The sequence below is a fragment of the Geotrypetes seraphini genome, chromosome 8 (genome assembly GCF_902459505.1).
Source record: "Geotrypetes seraphini chromosome 8, aGeoSer1.1, whole genome shotgun sequence".
Classification (NCBI taxonomy): Eukaryota; Metazoa; Chordata; class Amphibia; order Gymnophiona; family Dermophiidae; genus Geotrypetes; species Geotrypetes seraphini.
The window spans coordinates 26961102-26979670 of NC_047091.1; the positions used below are offsets into that span (position 1 = coordinate 26961102).

Here is an 18569-nt window from a genome sequence, read left to right on the forward strand (position 1 = left end):
TGCATCACTGTCCCAGCTTCGTCTTCAATTGATGCAGTCTGCCTATGATGCTTTCGAGCTCTCGGCCCGAGCGGCAGCCTGCTCTGTGGCGATGCGCCGTTTGACCTGGTTACGAACCATTGACATGGACCCGAATCTTCAGGACCGGCTGGCAAACGTCCCGTGTGCTGGGGCGGATCTTTTCGACGAATCCATCGAGACAGTCACTAAGAAGCTGTCTGATCATGAAAAGTCCTTCCAGTCCATTCTTAGGCCGAAGCCTAAGCCTCAGCAGTCTCGGCCCTCTCGACCGCCATTGATCTATCAGCGGCGTTATCAGCCGAGGCAAGCTCCTCCTGCGAGGCAACCTGCGAAGCGGCAGCCCCCTCAGAAGGCTCAGCAAAAGTCTCAACCGTCTGCTGTCCCTAAGGCTCCTCAGCCTTTTTGACTGTCTCGTAGAGGGCATAACCAGTCTCGTTCCCCCTCCCCCTGTTTTTCCCATCGGAGGGTGCCTCCATCATTTTTATCATTGCTGGGAGGCTATAACCACTGACCTCTGGGTCCTTACTATCATCAGGGAAGGATACTCTCTTCATTTCCATCGGGTCCCTCCGGACCACCGGCTAAGAGAGTATCCTTCCAACTTGACACAGACCGCCCTTCTTCTTCAGGAAGCCCAGGCATTGCTCCGGCTCTGGGCCGTCGAGCCGGTCCCTGTGGACCAACACAACCAGGGGTTTTACTCCCGGTACTTCCTTGTTCCGAAGAAGACGGGCGACCTGCGCCCCATTTTGGACCTCAGGGTCCTCAACAAATTCCTAGTCAAAGAGAAGTTCCGCATGCTGACCCTTTCTTCTCTCTACCCCCCTCCTCGAGCAGAACGACTGGTTATGCTCTCTGGATCTCAAGGAGGCCTACACTCACATTCCCATTCATCTGGCCTCTCGCAAGTTCCTCAGATTTCGGGTGGGACATCTGCATCTGCAGTATCGAGTGCTTCCCTTCGGCCTGTCATCGTCTCCCAGAGTCTTCACGAAGTGTCTGGTAGTAGTGGCCGCGGCACTCCGGAACCGGGGGAGGAGTGTGTGGCACAGGGGTTGGATCTACAGCCTCTGCACCCTGGGGTTGTGGGTTCAAATCCCGCGCTGCTCCTTGTGACCCTGGGCAAGTTACTCAGTCCTCCATAGCCCCAGGTACATTAGATAGATTGTGAGCCCACCGGGACAGATAGGGAAAATTCTTGAGTACCTGATTGTTAAAACCGCTTAGATAACCTTGATAGGCGGTATATAAAATCCTAATAAACTTGAAACTTGTCTGCAGGTTTTCCCCTACCTCGACGACTGGCTCATCAAGGCGCCCTCGGCCTCGGAGGTCGTCTCGGCGACCCTGTCCACGGTTCTGTTCCTGCAGAGTTTGGGATTCGAGATCAACTTTCCCAAGTCTCATCTACAACCTTCACAGTCGCTCCCCTTCATCGGGGCGGTCCTGGATACCATCCACCTCAGAGCATTCCTTCCTCCTCAGCGCCTAGAAGCTCTTCTTCGTCTCTGCCAGTCTGTGTCTTCTCGCCAATCCATCTCAGCGAGACACATGATGGTCCTCCTGGGCCACATGGCCTCTACAGTTCATGTGACGCCATTTGCCAGACTCCATCTCAGAATTCCTCAATGGACTCAGGTGTCGGAGCCGTTGACTCGACACATCATCGTCACTCCTGCTCTTCGGCAGTCTCTACTTTGGTAGATGACCTCTTCGAATCTATCCAGAGGTTTGCTGTTTCACACTCCTCCCCACCAGAAGGTTCTCACAACCGATTCCTCGACCTATGCCTGGGGAGCACATCTGGATGGTCTTCGCACACAGGGATTCTGGACCAGTGCGGACCGCCTCCATCAAATCAATCTTCTGGAGCTCAGAGCCATCTTCAATGCTCTTCAAGCTTTTCAACATCTGCTTCATGACATGGTGGTCCTCATTCGCACAGACAATCAGGTCGCCATGTATTACGTCAACAAGCAGGGGGGCACGGGCTCGGCCTCCCTCTGCCAGGAAGCTCTCAGAGTCTGGGATTGGGCGGTTCGCCACAACGCCTTCCTCAAAGCTGTCTACATTCAGGGGAAGGACAATGTCTTGGCGGACAACTTAAGTCGTCTCCTCCAGCCTCACGAATGGACACTGCATTCCTCGCCCCTTCATCAGATCTTTGCACAGTGGGGGACGCCTCAGATAGTCCTCTTTGCGGCTCCCCACAACTTCAAACTGCCTCTCTTTTGCTCCAGGATCTACACTCCTCATCGCCTCGAGGCAGATGCCTTTCTGCTGGATTGGGGGAATCGCTTTCTGTATGCGTTTCCTCCATTTCCTCTCATTCAAAAGACTCTGGTCAAGCTGAAGTCGGACCATGCCACCATGATTCTAATAGCTCCTCGGTGGCCCAGACAACCTTGGTTCTCCCTTCTACTTCAACTCAGCAGCAGGGAGCCATTCCTTCTTCCAGTGTTTCCTTCACTGCTTACTCAGCATCAGGGATCTCTACTTCATCCCAACCTGCAGTCTCTCCACCTGACAGCTTGGTTCCTCTCAACGTAACTCCTCACCAGTTTTCCCAGGCGGTGAGGGATGTCTTGGAGGCTTCCAGGAAGCCTGCTACTCGTCAATGCTACTCCCAAAAATGGACTAGATTTTCTTCATGGTGTAGTTCTAACTCTAAGGAGCCTCAGCGAGCCTCCTTATCCTCTGTCTTGGACTATATTCTACACCTGTCTCAGTCTGGTCTCAAGTCTACATCTATACGAGTCCACCTGAGTGCTATTGCGGCTTTCCATCAGCCTCTACAAGGGAAACCTCTCTCTGCTCATCCTGTGGTTTCCAGATTTATGAAAGGACTTTTTCATGTCATTCCTCCCCTCAAACCGCCTCCAGTGGTTTGGGATCTCAATGTTGTCCTTTCTCACCTTATGAAACCTCCTTTTGAGCCTCTGAGCAAGGCTCCACTAAGTTTCTCACTTGGAAAGTGGTTTTTCTGGTGGCCCTCACATCTGCTCGCAGGGTCAGTGAGCTTCAGGCCTTGGTGGCGGACCCACTTTTCACAGTTTTCCATCATGACAAGGTGGTCCTCCGCACTCATCCGAAATTCCTACCTAAGGTGGTCTCTGACTTTCATCTCAACCAATCCATTGTGCTTCCAGTGTTTTTTCCAAAGCCTCATTCTCATCCTGGAGAATCAGCTCTACACACTCTGGACTGTAAACGTGCTTTGGCTTTCTACTTGGATCGCACCAAACCACACAGAACTGCTCCCCAACTTTTCGTCTCCTTTGATCCAAACAAGTTGGGACGACCTGTATCGAAGCGCACCATCTCCAACTGGATGGCGGCTTGTATCTCTTTCTGCTATGTCCAGGCTGGATTGCCCCTTCCCTGTAGGGTCACAGCCCACAAGGTCAGAGCAATGGCCGCCTCTGTTGCCTTCCTCAGATCGACACCGATTGAGGAGATTTGTAAAGCTGCCACTTGGTCCTCGGTTCATACATTCACCTCTCATTATTGTCTGGATACTTTCTCCAGAAGGGATGGACAGTTTGGCCAAACAGTGTTACAAAATTTATTCTCCTAAGTTGCCAACTCTCCCACCATCCCATTGAGGTTAGCTTGGAGGTCACCCACTAGTGAGAATACCTGCCTGCTTGTCCTGGGATAAAGCAATGTTACTTACCGTAACAGTTGTTATCCAGGGACAGCAGGCAGCTATTCTCACGTCCCACCCACCTCCCCTGGGTTGGCTTCTCTGCTAGCTACCTGAACTGACCATCGGGCGGGACCATCGGGCGGGAAGGCACTGGCGCATGCGCGGTGCGGGCATCTCGAAACTTCTGAGTTTCTTCAAGCAAGACATGCTTGTGAGACATCCGTATCGGGGCTCTGTCGGATGACATCACCCACTAGTGAGAATAGCTGCCTGCTGTCCCTGGATAACAACTGTTACGGTAAGTAACATTGCTTTCTGTGTTCACAGAAGAAAATCCTGGAGAAGGACCGAGATTGTCTAGCAAAGTTACACGAGAAAATGGAGTAGATTCTGCGCCGTTCACGGAGGAGGGTGTTTATGAGCAACTTGAAAAACTGAAGGTAGACAAAGCGATGGGACCAGACGGGATCCATCCCAGGATACTAAGGGAGCGCAGAGAGGTTCTGGCGAGTCCTATTAAAGACTTGTTCAACAAATCTCTGGAGACGGGAGTGATTCCTGGGGATTGGAGGAGAGCGGATGTGGTCCCTATTCATAAAAGTGGTCACAGGGATGAAGCAGAAAACTACAGGCCGGTGAGCCTCACTTCAGTTGTTGGTGTTCAAGCTTGTTTTCCCTATCTGTCCTAGTAGGCTCACAATCTACCTAACATACCTTGAGGCAGTGGAGGATTAAGTAACTTGCCCAGGGTCACAAGGGAGCAGCAGCGTGAAGCTTGGGTAGCTCTTAACCACTAGACCACTCCTCCCATTTGAAGAGATCATCAGTCATTTCTTTGGTTTGTAGTACAGGGCTAGCATTTCCGGTTTTGGGCCCTTCTGTTTGGTTCAGTGAAGGTGTCCAGGACCTTTTCTGATGTGATGGTTGCAATAGCAGTTTCTTTTCTCAATGAGGGAATTATTATGCATTCTTATTTGGGCAACTGGTTAATCAAGGCAAAGTCGTTTCAGGAGAACAAGAGAGCCACATTTGGTCATTGTGTTCTTGAAGGAATTGGGATGAGTGGTCAACTCATCTAAGAGCAAGCTGTTACTCTCAGACACTGGAATATTTGGTGGCTCATTTCGATACTGTTTGGCTGCAAACTTCCAACTTGAGAGGATTGAACCTAGAAATGCTAGGTTGAATGGGGGTGATCCCGGACACTATCCTCGAGGGTTCATTGTACAAGAAGACCAAAAGCTGGTTAGCAGAGAAAGCCATCTAGCCAATTAATCGTTAGGAAGTGAGAGCCTTCAAGGTGGATGTACAGTCAAGTCAAATACAAAGCACTGATAAGGAAGCACTGAAAAGAAGCTTGCCTTAGAGGCGAAAACAAACTTTCTTAAGTACATTCAAAGCAAGAAGCCAGTAAATGAATCAGCTGGACTCCTAGATGATCAAGAGGTAAAAGGCAGTCGAGAGGCATTCATGGAGGACAAGGCCATTGCAGAGAGACTAAATGAATTCTTTGCTCTGGTCTTCCCTGAGGACGATGTGGGGTATCATGCCAGAAATGGTATTTAATGATAAGTTGGAGGAACCAAAACAAATTTCTGTAAACCTGGAATAAGTAATGAGCAATTTGATAAAATAAGGAGTAGCAAATTATCTGTTAGTTTTATGAGTTTTTCCCTGGTTGAGCTGGAGGTTTATAGTATATTTTAGTATAAGGAAACAATTTTGCTTTGATAGAAAAATATTATCTGCTGGGGGTTGCACAGGATACATGTAGGGTTTCAAGCCAGTGGTTATCATTCTCCATTTGCTAGTAGGAATGTCATGTCTGACTCATCTGAAGAGACTAAAGGAAAGAAAATTAGCAGGTAAGGCCTAATTTCTCTAAATCCATCAACTAAAAATCAGAAAACAGATCAGGTATGGCACGTGGGATCTCTCGGAGAGAGAAAGAAAGAATGGTTACTGCGAATGGACTGACTAGATGGTCCATTTGGCCTTTATCTGCCATCAGATTTCTATGTATCTGGCATGCACTATTCAACTTAGACTAGAGTCTGTTTTAAGGGACATAATCCTACACTACCATCTACTTTTTTGGACTGTGCACTGACAAGATATGTTAAGACGATTTAATGTACTATCTATTAAATTGGTTTAGCATGCACTAACAGTCATAGGTGTTGGAACCAGGGGGGGTGGGGCACGGCCTCGACCCAAAAATTGGTGATAAAACCTTTTGTGCAGCTCACAGCTTCCTGCTTGGTTCCAAGGCCCTCCTTACCTCAAAAACTGCAAGGAGGATGCTGGCGCAGCACTGATTCTCCTGCGCTGCCAGGATCCTTTTCTGAACTGTTTTTCTGTTGCGCTCCACTTTGAAGCAACTTCCTGTTTCCTGTTGAGCGGACCGCAATAAATGAACTGTGCAGAGGAGGCCACAGGTAGCACAGGAGAATCTCTCCCACGTCGGCAATCTCATTGCAATTTTCAAGGTGAGGGGGGCTTAGGAACCGATTTGAAGATTATTTGGTGGAACGTGGGGGTAGAGAGGGAAGAAGAAGGGAGAAATGTTGAATGGGAGGGGCAGAAAGGAGAAGAATGAGGAAACACATGGATGGAGGGGAAGGAGATAGTGGACATGGATGGAGGAGAAGGCGAGAGGGAAGGGAGATGGTGCACATGGATGGAGGAGAGGGGAAGAGATAGAAAGTTAGATTTGAGATAGAGCAAATGCATAAGGAGGCCTTGGAAACAGAATTAAGCACACATAGGGAACAAGATGATCAGGGAAAAAAATTGCAGATAACAAAGGTAGGAAAAATGTTTATATTTTCAATTTAGTGATTGAAATATGTCAATTTTGAAAATTGACATTTGTTCAGAAAGAAATGCATTTCTTTCTATTTCTCTTGTGGTGTACTGTATGCAGAGTCTGGCATATTAGGGTTTCATTTGTGTACAATTGTACTTTTTGTTTGTGGGTTTGTATTTGAAAAGGGATTTTTCTATTTTCTGCATGTGTGACTGAGGCCAGGTGTTCTGGTGGGGATGGAAGTCCAGAAACTTTGATTGGTGTCGTGGCCCCAAATAGGAAGATATTTGTCAGCTCTCCTTCAGCTTTTTTGGACTTGAAACAGCCCCAACTCAAAAATGAGTGAAGACCACTGACCTACCGCCTACTGTATTTTTGCAATAATTTGTGTTGAGAGTGAAATGTACGGGAAATGGGATAGTGTGCTAGTTGAACCATTGGTCTAACCCAGTATTGCTATTCTTATGCTCTTTGCAGAGTTTTGTATTACTCCTTTGTCACTGAAGGGGAGTTTTCTGTAGCTGTTACTGAGGTGTCATTGCATCTGCCTTGAGCTCTCTGAAAAAAGCAGAATATAATTGATCATTAAAATGTTCTCTGCATACAGTGTGTTTTGTGAATTATGTGGTTACCATTATGTATTGTTAATAAGATTATATTGTGGAAGAAATGGCATTACAATTATGGGGGAGGGGTCAGAGCAGGGCTTGGGTGTGATCTAGGGTGGAGCTAACAGTTGTGCCTCCTTAACTACTTTCCTTCACTCAGACAGTTGCATTTGTGCTTATAGTGACCTCCAGTGGACAGAACTGATCCTTGGAATAGATTCCAGTCCAGACATGTCTGTGGAATTTAGATCTTGTAGGCATAGAGGAACATCCTCCTCTCCAGATGTTGTGGATGCTAATACCAAATTGTTTCTCCTTTCTCCACTGCCAGGATGACTTCCTTGCCCCCCCCTCCCGAAAATGCCCTTTTATGCTGCTATGCCCTTTGGGAGGATGTTTGCTCCTTTTACCATTCTTCCAATCACTGGCTTAACTCATTTAGTTTACTGGAGCTCTTCCAAAATAAAGCAATGTAATGTGTTTAGGGCAGATAACATCAACAATGCTCTAACCAAGAGGAACACAGCAGAGTTATCAGCAGCATAAAGAAATCTAAGTTGCTGACATAGGCAAACGGAAGAAAGTGTAAACTCATCCACAGAATTACACAGTGTGTTTTTGCCTGTTTACCATATAATTATATATATATATATATATTACTGGAAATCATTGCTTACAGAAGGGTAGTTTGACAGCAACATTTCATCTGATCAGATTTCACAGAGTTGATCTAGTAATGCAGAAGTTAACAGTTGCTTAGTTGTAGAAAATGCAAAGCAGAACTTTTTCTTCAAATCATTGAGCATGCAGTGTAATAGGTGCATGTGCTGATGTTTGTTTCCCAGTTGTCATTAAATATGTCTTATTTTTCTTTCTTCATTCTCTCTCTTTCTCCCCCTGAAATACTTGCCTCTATAGTTCTTCCTCGGCAATCAGGTACAGTGTCCCCCATAGTGCTGGCATGGCAATAATCAACTGTGTTTATCAATAATAAAACCTCTTTTCTTGGGCTTTGAAGGGCATGCTCAGGATGGTGATCTGGGATACTGATATACAGACTTAACTGTTGAGAGTAGAAACCGCCTCAAAAAAGTGTGACACTTTAGTTAATAACCTAATAATAAGGAAGATTTTCATAGAAAATGCGATGCTGCGAGACAGTAGTCGGGTGGTTCTCGGAAGAGCTTCCGGTGCTATTTCTTACATCTTGGAGATCCTCAGCAGGTCAGAATTTGGTGATATTTCAAACAGTATATCTCTCTAATTGGAAAATTATGGGCATGTCAAAACCCTGCAGTCCATGTCATGTTGAGTTGTTTCCGGCTGGAGGGAATCTGTCTGTGAGAGAGAAATGTATACTCTGAACATGGTCTGTATATCAGAATCTGCTCACACCGCCCTTTCAGCAGTAATTAGTTTGGTAGCTATTGTAACTATGAGAGTAAGACAGACTGAACTTGCGCATTAAAAAACGTGACCTGATGGTCTCTTTAAATTAAACTGTTCCATCTTTATCAACAGTAGATGTCGAGTAACTTTTAAACCCTGCAGGAGCTTGTAGGCTGGTAGGTATTTTGTACCCACAGATCAGTAAGCACATCTGTGGGGTCAAATACCACCGAGGGTACTTAATCACCCACCTTTGGACTTTGCCTTTGTTTTTCAGCAGCTCCACAGCCCATTTTGTAAATTGTGTAGGGATTTCAAAATGAAATTCCTGTGTTGCCTGCCAGCTTCGCAGTCCCACCCTGTACTATGTGACTGTGTTACCCTCAGAGAGGGTAGGCAGTTTGCAGAGAGGGAGGGGGGAGGGCACAGAGGGAGGGCAGTTTTCAGCTGAAGACTTTACCCTATAACTGATCTTATGAAAAGTGCCCTGGAACTATGCGTCTGGCCATTACCTTCACTGGAAAAGAGTCTAGTGTGAGTTGTAAATGGAGCACATTTCTCCAGTTCTGTGAAATTATAGGTTTGAAGGGGATGAGAGGGAAAAACTTGACACAAGATAACGATAATTGTATGTATCACTCAAGTGATAAGTTGAAAGGAGCATCTGAAGGGCTTTTATGAAATGTATTCTGTGCGAGAAGTATCCCTCATCTCATGGAGCCTTGTGATAAGAAATTAGTAAAGAACACTAGTGTAGCCAGACAGCCATTTTTGGGTGCACATCTCTTTCTCTCCTTCCCTCCCCCTCAGCCCAAGCAACCTCGCTCCCTCTCTTTCTACTCCCCCAGCCTGTGCAGCCTCTCTCTCTACTCCCCCAGCCTGTGCAGCCTCTCTCTATCCCTCCCTCCCCATTCCCCCAGCCCGTGCAGCCTCTCTCTCCCTCCTTTCCAACTCTCCCAGCCCGTACAGCCTCTCTTTCCCTCCCATCCCACTCTCCCAGCCCATGCAACCTCTCCCTCCCTCCCTTACTCCCCCAGCCTGTGCAGCCTATCTTTCCCTCACTCCCTTACCACTCCCCCAGTCCGTACAGCCTCTCTTTCCCTCCCATCCCACTCCCCCAGCCTGTGCAGCCTCTCCCTCCCTCTCTCCCCACTCCCCAAGCCCGTGCAGCCTATCACTCCCCCAGCCCGTGCAGCCTCTCTCTCTCTCCCTCCCATCCCACTCCCCCAGCCCATGCAGGCTCCCTTCCACTCCCCCAACTTATGCAGCCTCTCTTTCCCTCCCTTCCCATTTCCCCCAGCCCATGCAGCATTTCTGTTCTTCAGGTTGCAAGCAGCAGTTTGTACATGATGCCAGTGGTAGACCAGGAACCCATCCCTCTAACATGCAACGCAAACGTGTCAGAGGGAGGGCTTCTAGGTTAGCTGCCAGCAGTGTGTAGGAACCATTGCCAACAGCCTGTAGCTGCTGGGTGGGCAGGTCTGAGCCCAAACTGGGTGGGCCAGGCACAACCAGGCCCACCCCATGGCTACACTTCTGGAAAGAAGCCATGAATCAGAAAAATTATGGAGATTGAATTTTTGAGTAGCTCTCACTTTGTTAAATTAGTAGCCCTCAATTGATATAACTATATCATTGGGGTTGAAAGTATATGGTACTATTCATATTGCAAGAGAGTTTCATTGAATTCTTCAGTGCTGTAAAGAGGAAAAGTTTAAAACCATGTTAGAAGCCGCTTCTGCCATTTTGCAGGGCTCCAGCAGATTCTAACCAGAAACAAGTGTCATCTCTTAATTCAAGGATGAGCAGAGTTTTGTGTGAAAATGACTTATAAAAATATTGTGGCATCTAGTTGTTCCATTTCGGACCTATCCTGGTGTTGGTTTTTGAGGTTCCTTGAGATTTGATTCCAGCTTTGTTCTGCTCCCTTTCTCTCCTCTCTGCACAGTGATCTCTAGCTTATCTGCAAAGAAGGCTGTATCAGGAGCACGAAAATGAAACCCCTTGAAAAAGGGTGAACTGAACAACTCCAGAAGCTGCCTCTCTGTTAGCTTTAGCAAGACATGAAAAGAGAGGATTTCGTATATGCTAAGAATTAAGTGATTTGATTAGTAATTATATTTGTATGTATTTTTGTGATACTAAGTGTGGAAGAGCATAGAGGAACATCCCTCCCCCCACACAAACTAAATGTTGTGGGTGCTAATACTGAATTAATCCCTCTTTTCCACCTATAACAGTGCCAAGTGGTCCTCATGCAGCCTCCTTTGCCGAAACTTGCCTCCTGCTTTTGCATCTCTGTAGTCCTAAGTTCTGTCTCATTCTTGTCACAGTTTGGCGATTCCCAGCAGTTGCGGCTGGTTCGTATTCTGCGCAGCACCGTCATGGTTCGAGTGGGTGGAGGATGGATGGCTCTTGATGAATTTTTAGTGAAGAATGATCCTTGTAGAGGTGAGGAATGACCTCATTTGTGAATCACAAAAGGGAAAACCGCAGAGACGATGTACAAAGCGTCCTATGAAATATGGTGATTTCCATTTGTGAAAATGCGGAACCTGCTATTAGTTTCATACTGTGTAGCAGCAGCAGGACATGAACCGGCAGTGTCATACTTTTCCCTTGATACCCATGGTTCTCACAACTGTGACTTTATCACAACTGAACCCCTGACGAAGGAGTGTTTCTCCGAAATACGGCCCGTGTCGGGTTCTGCATTTTCACAAATGAGAACCACTATTGAAATCACTATATTTCATTAATTTTAATAAAGTTGCTTGAGGCTTTGTACATCATCTCTGCAGTTTTTCCCTTTTTTTCAGTAGCTGATTTGCTTGTGCGGTCTCATTTGTGAATCTAAAGCACACAAGCACGAAGGAAATACATTTGCAGGTTTTGAAACACTTTGATGATACCACCTTTGGTATCGAATAACATGTTCTAGGCTCTTGAGAAAAAATGACACCTTTTTTTCTCCATTTTTCAGCAAGAGGCAGAACAAACCTAGAACTGCGGGAGAAATTCATCCTACCAGAGGGGGTTTCTCAGGGGATGGCACCATTCAGGTCACGTGGTCGTAGGTCAAAGCCATCCTCAAGAACAGCTTCTCCAACGCGATCTAGCTCGAGTGCAAGCCAAAGTAATCACAGCTGTACATCTTTGCCATCCTCTCCAGCCACCCCAGCCAGTGGAACCAAGGTAAGCCTCATGCCAGCTCTCTGCTTATTTCCTGGATCACAAAACAAAGAATTCCATGAGGTCATCAGTGCTCTTCATTGCGGCAGCCCCAGCACCTGTTAAATCTTTGAGTATAACCAGCTTGTGCTGTAAGGATTACCTATGTTTACCCCTCTTAAAACTTATTACTATTTCGGCTTCCACCACCTACTTGGAGAGGACATTTGCTGGTGTTCCTTCCAAGTCCTTCCTGTCCAATTAATATTTATCAGATTTTACATTGGTTGTAAATTGAAGCGAGAATATTATTTAAATTTGGTTGTATATGTTACAAGACATTGCAAGTCCTTGTATCTAACTACCTTGTCAATCCTTTTAAGTTTGTTAACAGAAAGCGTCTCACTCATGATTCCAGATTATTTTCTTTCCCTTCCGAAAAAGGTTGTTTGAAGAAATGAATTCAATAGAATTGTAGCCTATCAGGCTGGCTGAGAGCAAGTTCTAATTCCTATCTTTTTGAAATAATTGGGATTGTTCAGTATTTTGCCACTGTTAACCGCACTGCAAGTATATAAGCAACTTGTTACGTTATGTTACGTTATCCTTGTTTGTTGTCTCATTCCTAATACGAGCCCCACTTAACTTCCACGGACAAGGATGTCTTCTTGTGTGTTAACACCTTTCAGGTGGTTCTCTATCTCGTCCTCCTCCCTCCCTTTACCCCGGTTCTCATTCCTAATTCGAGCCCCACTTAACTTCCATTGACATGGATGTCTTCTTGTGTGTTAACACCTTTCAGATGGTTCTCTATCTCGTCCTCCTCTCTCCCCTTACCCCGGTTTGGTTTCTCCTGTACAGTGTACATAGTTACGTCCCCAATGTTCATCTTATAGGGCTCTCTGGCTCCACAGTCTGTCTTCTGGAATTTGACTTAGCACATTACCTCAGATGAAATATCACGAGTGACTTCCCTTTTTCTGCTATTTCTTCCTCTTCCTAGGAGGCCGACCATCCTCCAGCTCTGGCCACCATCTTCCGCTTTATAGATTTCAGTATCTCATCCTCCCCCTCCCCAATCATATCCTGCTCGTTTGGATTTAGTGATGCGACATACATTTTTTTAAACTTTGTTTTCTTGAAATTTTTACATTAACATGAACATAATATCAACATGCTGTTCAGACTTCACTGCCAAGCAATTACCACTTGAGCTTTCTTTGCTCATTTTTCTTGCTATATCTGCCTCGGGAAATGTCTTTGCCTTCAGACACTATTTTCATCTGCAAAAAGATTACAGTGCTATGGCTAGTTTTCCATGAGCTCTAGATAAAAAACAAATTAGGACCCAAAGTAAGTGCTCTCTGATTAACAAAAGTACAAGTTGTCCAGGCCTCTGCAGTATAATTTTGCAAGGCTTAATGTACCACCTAGAGGTTAGGCTGCTACCTACTGGTGAATTCAAGGACTGCATGAGAACAAAAGGTCTAGGTCAGTGGTCTCAAACTTAAACCCTTTGCAGAGTCACATTTTGGATTTGTAGGTACTTGGAGGGCCTCAGAAAAAAGAGTTAATGTCTTATTAAAGTAATGACAATTTTGCATGAGATAAAACTCTTTATAGTTTATAAATCTTTCTTTTTGGCATTTATAGCTAAGGAGACGTATGATCAAGAAACTGTTTTATTTTACTTTTGTGATTATGATAAACATACCAAGGGCATCAAAATAGTACCTGGCGGGCCACAAGTTTGAGACCACTGGTCTAGGTGGACAAGACCAGATATGAACATAACAATGAACACACAAAAGTATTCAGTCCTAAGCAAAATAAAAGAAATTATTAAAATCAATTATTTATGACTGTCGATCAGCAAGCTCACTCAAAGAGCCAGGCCTTAAGTATTTTCCTAAATGGCATTGCACAAGAAACAGCAGAGTCAATGCCAATCCATGTCCAGGCACCACGAGCGGCTCTCCATCTGTTCGATACTTAATCTCCTTTACCCTCTCTTCTCTCCCTCCTCTTTCCTCTCTTTACAGTTGCCTTGAGCTTGTATACCAAGAATACCATAACATAAAATTAATTAAATATTTAATTTGATTTCTTTAATTCATTTCATATCCTAAAAACTAACAAAATTTTTTTCATCTACACTTGAAATCTAACATAACATGTAATACAAAGTGCAAAATCATAGGCTGGGGAAAGCTACAGGTACTATCTAAGGCTTTAAAATAGTCCATCACTCAATCTTCAAGGTTCTTAATGATGTGAAGTTTTGAAGCCATTCAGGCCCAATGAAGCTCACTTAACTTGATGATGAGTCAATTAAAGTCCCAATATCTCCTTGAGTAGTAATCTGTAGGCTTGACCTTATATTAATGATCCAAATAGAAATGCTTAATCAGTTCTGAGGTTCTCTCTTCCTAATCCTTAAAGTTTTCCAGTTTTAATTACTTATGTTCAATCAGTCTAAGCCTCCAACTCCAGCTGAGTTTCAGTTGAGTCCATCATCAGGGAGGTTGAAGATATAAGAAGAGTTTTCTTAAATACTAAATATTACAACTAGTGCTTTACTATAGTCCAATACATTCCAATAATCATTAATCCTCAGTTCCTAGTTATGAATACCTAACTTACAACTGTTTAAACTATTTAAAATTATAACTTTGACCTGAAATTACTTCTGATACAGATCTGCGGCTGAGAGTTCCTGCTGGGAAACATCAAGTGAGGGAACTACCACCACAGAGCTCCTTATATAGAAGGAGACTACCCGGTCACATGACTCGCAATGACCTATCCTCTGGGAGCTTAATTGTTTTCCAAAGAATGGAATTAAATTTGAATGAAGTTAAATTAGAATCAATTGAGATAAATTGAATTAAATTAAATGAAAATGTCCCCCTATAGTAAAAGAGAGCTAGAACATTTTGGCAGACCATTCAGTTTCATGGCTCCACTGTGTGCCAGTAATATATTAATTTTTGTTCTTTATAAAGCAAATATTGAAATAAATCTCCTCCATGTTGTAAAGTTACTTTTATCAGAACTGTGTATCTTAATTCATTTAAAGTATGACCAGCTGTTATTCAATGTTGAGTCAAGGGAGCCTCCAATTTACTTGTCCTAATGGTACTCAAATGTTCCACATCTGGAATACTGCGTCCAATACCTCAAGAAGGACATGGCAATACTCGAGAGGGTCCAGAGGAGGGCAACGAGGATGATAAAGGGTATGGAGAACCTTTCATATGCCGAACGGTTGGACAGGCTGGGGCTCTTTACCCTGGAGAAGCGGAGACTGAGAGGGGACATGATAGAAACCTATAAAATCATGAAAGGCATAGAGAAGGTGGAGAGGGACAGATTTTTTAGACTAGCAGGGACAACTAAAACAAGAGGTCATTCAGAAAAACTGAGAGGAGACAGATTCATAACAAATGCAAGGAGGTTCTTCTTCACTCAGAGGGTGGTGGACACCTGGAACGCGCTTCCCGGAGAGGTGATAGGACAGAGTACAATTCTGGGGTTCAAAAAGGGACTGGATGACTTCCTGGAAGCGAAAGGGATAACAGGGTACAGATAGAGATTTACCTTACAGGACATTGAGTGAACAGGGTATGGGTATTTTAAGTTAGGTAGGGAACACTTTCAGGTCATGGACCTGGGGGGCCGCCGCGGGAGCGGACTGCCGGGCACGATGGACCCCTGGTCTGACCCGGCAGAGGCAACGCTTATGTTCTTATGTTGTGTGTGGTCTATATAGTATAGGCCACAGGGACAAACTATGGCAATATAAGTAATTAAAACTGGAAAACTTTAAGGATTAGGAAGAGAGAACCTCTGAACTGATTAAGCTTTTCTAATTGGATCATTAATATAAGGTCAAGCCTACAGATTACTACTCAAGGAGATATTGGGACTTTAATTGACTCATCATCAATTTAAGTGAGCTTCATTGGGCCTGAATGGCTTCAAAACTTCACATCATTAAGAACCTTGAAGATTGAGTGATGGACTATTTTAAAGCCTTAGATAGTACCTGTAGCTTTCCCCAGCCTATGATTTTGCACTTTGTATTACCAAGTTTCCAAGTTTATTATATAGTTTGATTAATCGCCTAATCTACATTCTAGGCGATACATGTTATATTAGATTTTAAATGTAGATGAAATAAATTTTGTTAGTTTTTAGGATATGAATTGAATTAAAGAAATCAATAAATTAAATATTTAATTAATTTTATGTTATGGTATTCTTGGTATAGCATTTTAATGAATTGAATATCAGTAATTGACTATATTTACCATACTTTGTATAGTTAGGTATGAGCGACGCACAAATAGAAGATTAGGTTAGATTAGATGGGGTTAAGTGTGATATGCAGCACTTAACTACCTGAGTGACACCGTATAAAGGCAGGACTGTGTTTTATGCGAGCTGATTTGGCTGCTTAACTAAGGTGGTTAAGTACTGACTCCACCCACAAAATAGCCAGTTTTCAGCTTGGCGGCCAGTACTACAGTAATATTCAGAAGGCATTGGGAGGACAAGATGGCGCTGCGATCGGATGCGCAGAAGGAAGTTCTGCTTGAGTAGCGACTTCGCTTTTAGTGATGGTGAAGCGGAAAGGCGTACTTACTCAGCTGAGGCGGCTGCCTCTACGGCTCTGGGTCAACGAACGCTACAAGGTTTCCTTCTGCCGAAGGAACAGAATCTTCGGGAGCCAGAGCAGGCAGTGGAGGAAAAATCTGCTCGCGATTTCGATACCTCGCTAAGCCCCAAACAACGCAAGACTCCCAATCAGCAGTTGCAGTTGGGGAGTGAAGTCCCTAACTTCCTCTAATGCTGGGACACTGCCTGCTTCTTCACCCGGCCTAATGGGACACCCAGCGGCAGTGGTCTTCTTGGGGGCTGAAGGAGGAAGCCAGTTGGGAATTTCTCCCTTGGAGCGGACACTGGAAGCACGGAAGGCCTTCCGGCAGCTGGTAAGAGAGCTACCCAGAAGCTGAAGAAAAGACCTGAGGAAATCACTTTAGAGGCTGTGTGGGACGCTGTAAGTGTACTGGAGCTGAATTGACTGCTCGACTAGATAATGTTTTACAGATTCCAGAGCAGATTAAAGACCAGGTAAAGCAATCGGTGGATTTAGTCACTAATATAGAGGCTCGAATTCAACAGTTAGAAGGAACATCTGAGAAAATGCAATCTGTTCAATCAGTTGTTATCAAAGATAATTTGAATATTCATCAAAAATTGGAGAGATTAGAAAATTATGAACATAGGTTGAACTTGAGGATGTTGAATTTTCCACAATCACCAATGTTATCACCTGTTGAAATGTTGAAGAAATATCTAAGAGAGACATTACAAATATCGTCTGATCAATTCCTCCAATTACTAAAGCATTCTATGTGAACTCTGGTAGCCCAATGGTTAACTTAGTTAAAGAACAGAAATCGGAAGCCAATTTTGATCTTACTGGCTTCCTGGAGGACTCTAGATCAGTAGGGTCTACGTCCACCTTAATTGCATCCTTTGCTCTGGAATTCGATAGAAATTGGATTCTTCGACTGTATTTTCGCTTTAAGAATGAAAAGTTTCTGGGTCAGTCAGTAATGATTTTTCCTGACCATTGTAGGGCCACGCAACTGAGGAGGGGAAGGCCTTTTTGGCATTTAAACCTCAGATGCTGGAGCTCAAAGGGGTGTTTTTCCTTCAATTTCCATGCAAATGTATAGTTAAAATGAATGATAGAACGTATGGTCCGAAAAAGGAAAATTTCTGTTTTGAAATTAAGTTGTCCTCTAATCCTCCAAGATTTCTGTAATCTTGTCTCCTCTCTAATTATTTCTTTTTTCCTTAAATTGAGGTTAATATAGAGATATACTTATGATTTATTGCCTTAATTAATTGCTATCGGAGATTTTCAAGTGTTATCTATTTTCTTTATCAAGTGTAAACTTGTAATATTTGAAAATTGCATAAATAAATTTAAAAAAAAAATGAAGGCACTGGCCATTTAAGTGACGCTGAATAGCAGCAGAGAGCCCTGCACAAGTGATATGAGCGGTCAGTGTTGTAGTACTAATTCACATTTCCCAGTCTCTTTCTAATAGTCTTACTGCATGGCACAAACCAAGCCCCAGGCAGTGTGGTTTATTCATGAGCCTCTTACACAGAGCAGTATTTTAAAAACCTTGTTGAAATCCTGAACTACCACATCCCGTGCCTAATTATCTGCTCTTTTCTTTGCAAATTATGAGTTTATTATAAGTGGGGGCAGTTAGCAACCACATTCTTTATCGTCCCTCCAGACCGGCACAAAACAGATAGTTTATTCTCCTTTGCCAGCAAGTAGAGACTGAGAAATTGACTTTTGGCTGTAGTTAGTACAAGTGGGCTGTGCGGTCCCATCTACAGTCAGTCTGTTCTCAGTCTCCAGCAGGTGGAGTGGTAAACTTGTGAAGTCTTTCCTTTGGTTAATTAGGGCCTGTTGAATCTGATTAATGCCCTTTCTCTTGTCCCTTTTTGCTGTCCAGACAGAGCTTGGGGGGACCCTCTTGGGGGTTCTACCGACCTTGAGGGTCCTGTCCCCCCATTTCCCCCACCTCCCCAGTTTTATTTCTCTAGAGGAGCCTCAACTGTACACCTGGCCAGTTTAGAGAGCCAGTGGGATCTGCTCTATCATTCTTGCAGTTGTGGGCTGTGAGTTAAAAAAAGGAAAATACCACAGACAAGAGAAAATAAAGGGCCTGAAGCAGCCATTTTTATACGGTGTTTTTGTGCGTAAACAGGCAAAGGTGACCCGGACGACATTATATATCTGGATTTTCAGAAGGCATTTGACAAGGTCCCACATGAACAACTACTTCAAAAAATTGCGAGCCATGGAATCTAGGGTGAAATACTCATG

General features: G+C 44.3%; 1 protein-coding gene across 16 annotated transcripts in view; it reads left to right on the top strand.

Annotated features, from left to right (window-relative positions):
• Window positions 1-18569, top strand: part of MACF1 (microtubule actin crosslinking factor 1) — a 423081-nt gene that overhangs the window by 389065 nt on the left and 15447 nt on the right. For 13 of the 16 annotated variants that reach the window (XM_033953642.1, XM_033953648.1, XM_033953650.1 and 10 more), the window contains 3 exons: window positions 8006-8023; window positions 10810-10927; window positions 11460-11671. In XM_033953642.1, coding sequence (XP_033809533.1) covers window positions 8006-8023; window positions 10810-10927; window positions 11460-11671 — 348 coding nt within the window. The remainder of the gene's footprint in view (window positions 1-8005; window positions 8024-10809; window positions 10928-11459; window positions 11672-18569) is intronic. The other 3 variants (XM_033953649.1, XM_033953635.1, XM_033953638.1) reach the window with 1 other exon arrangement.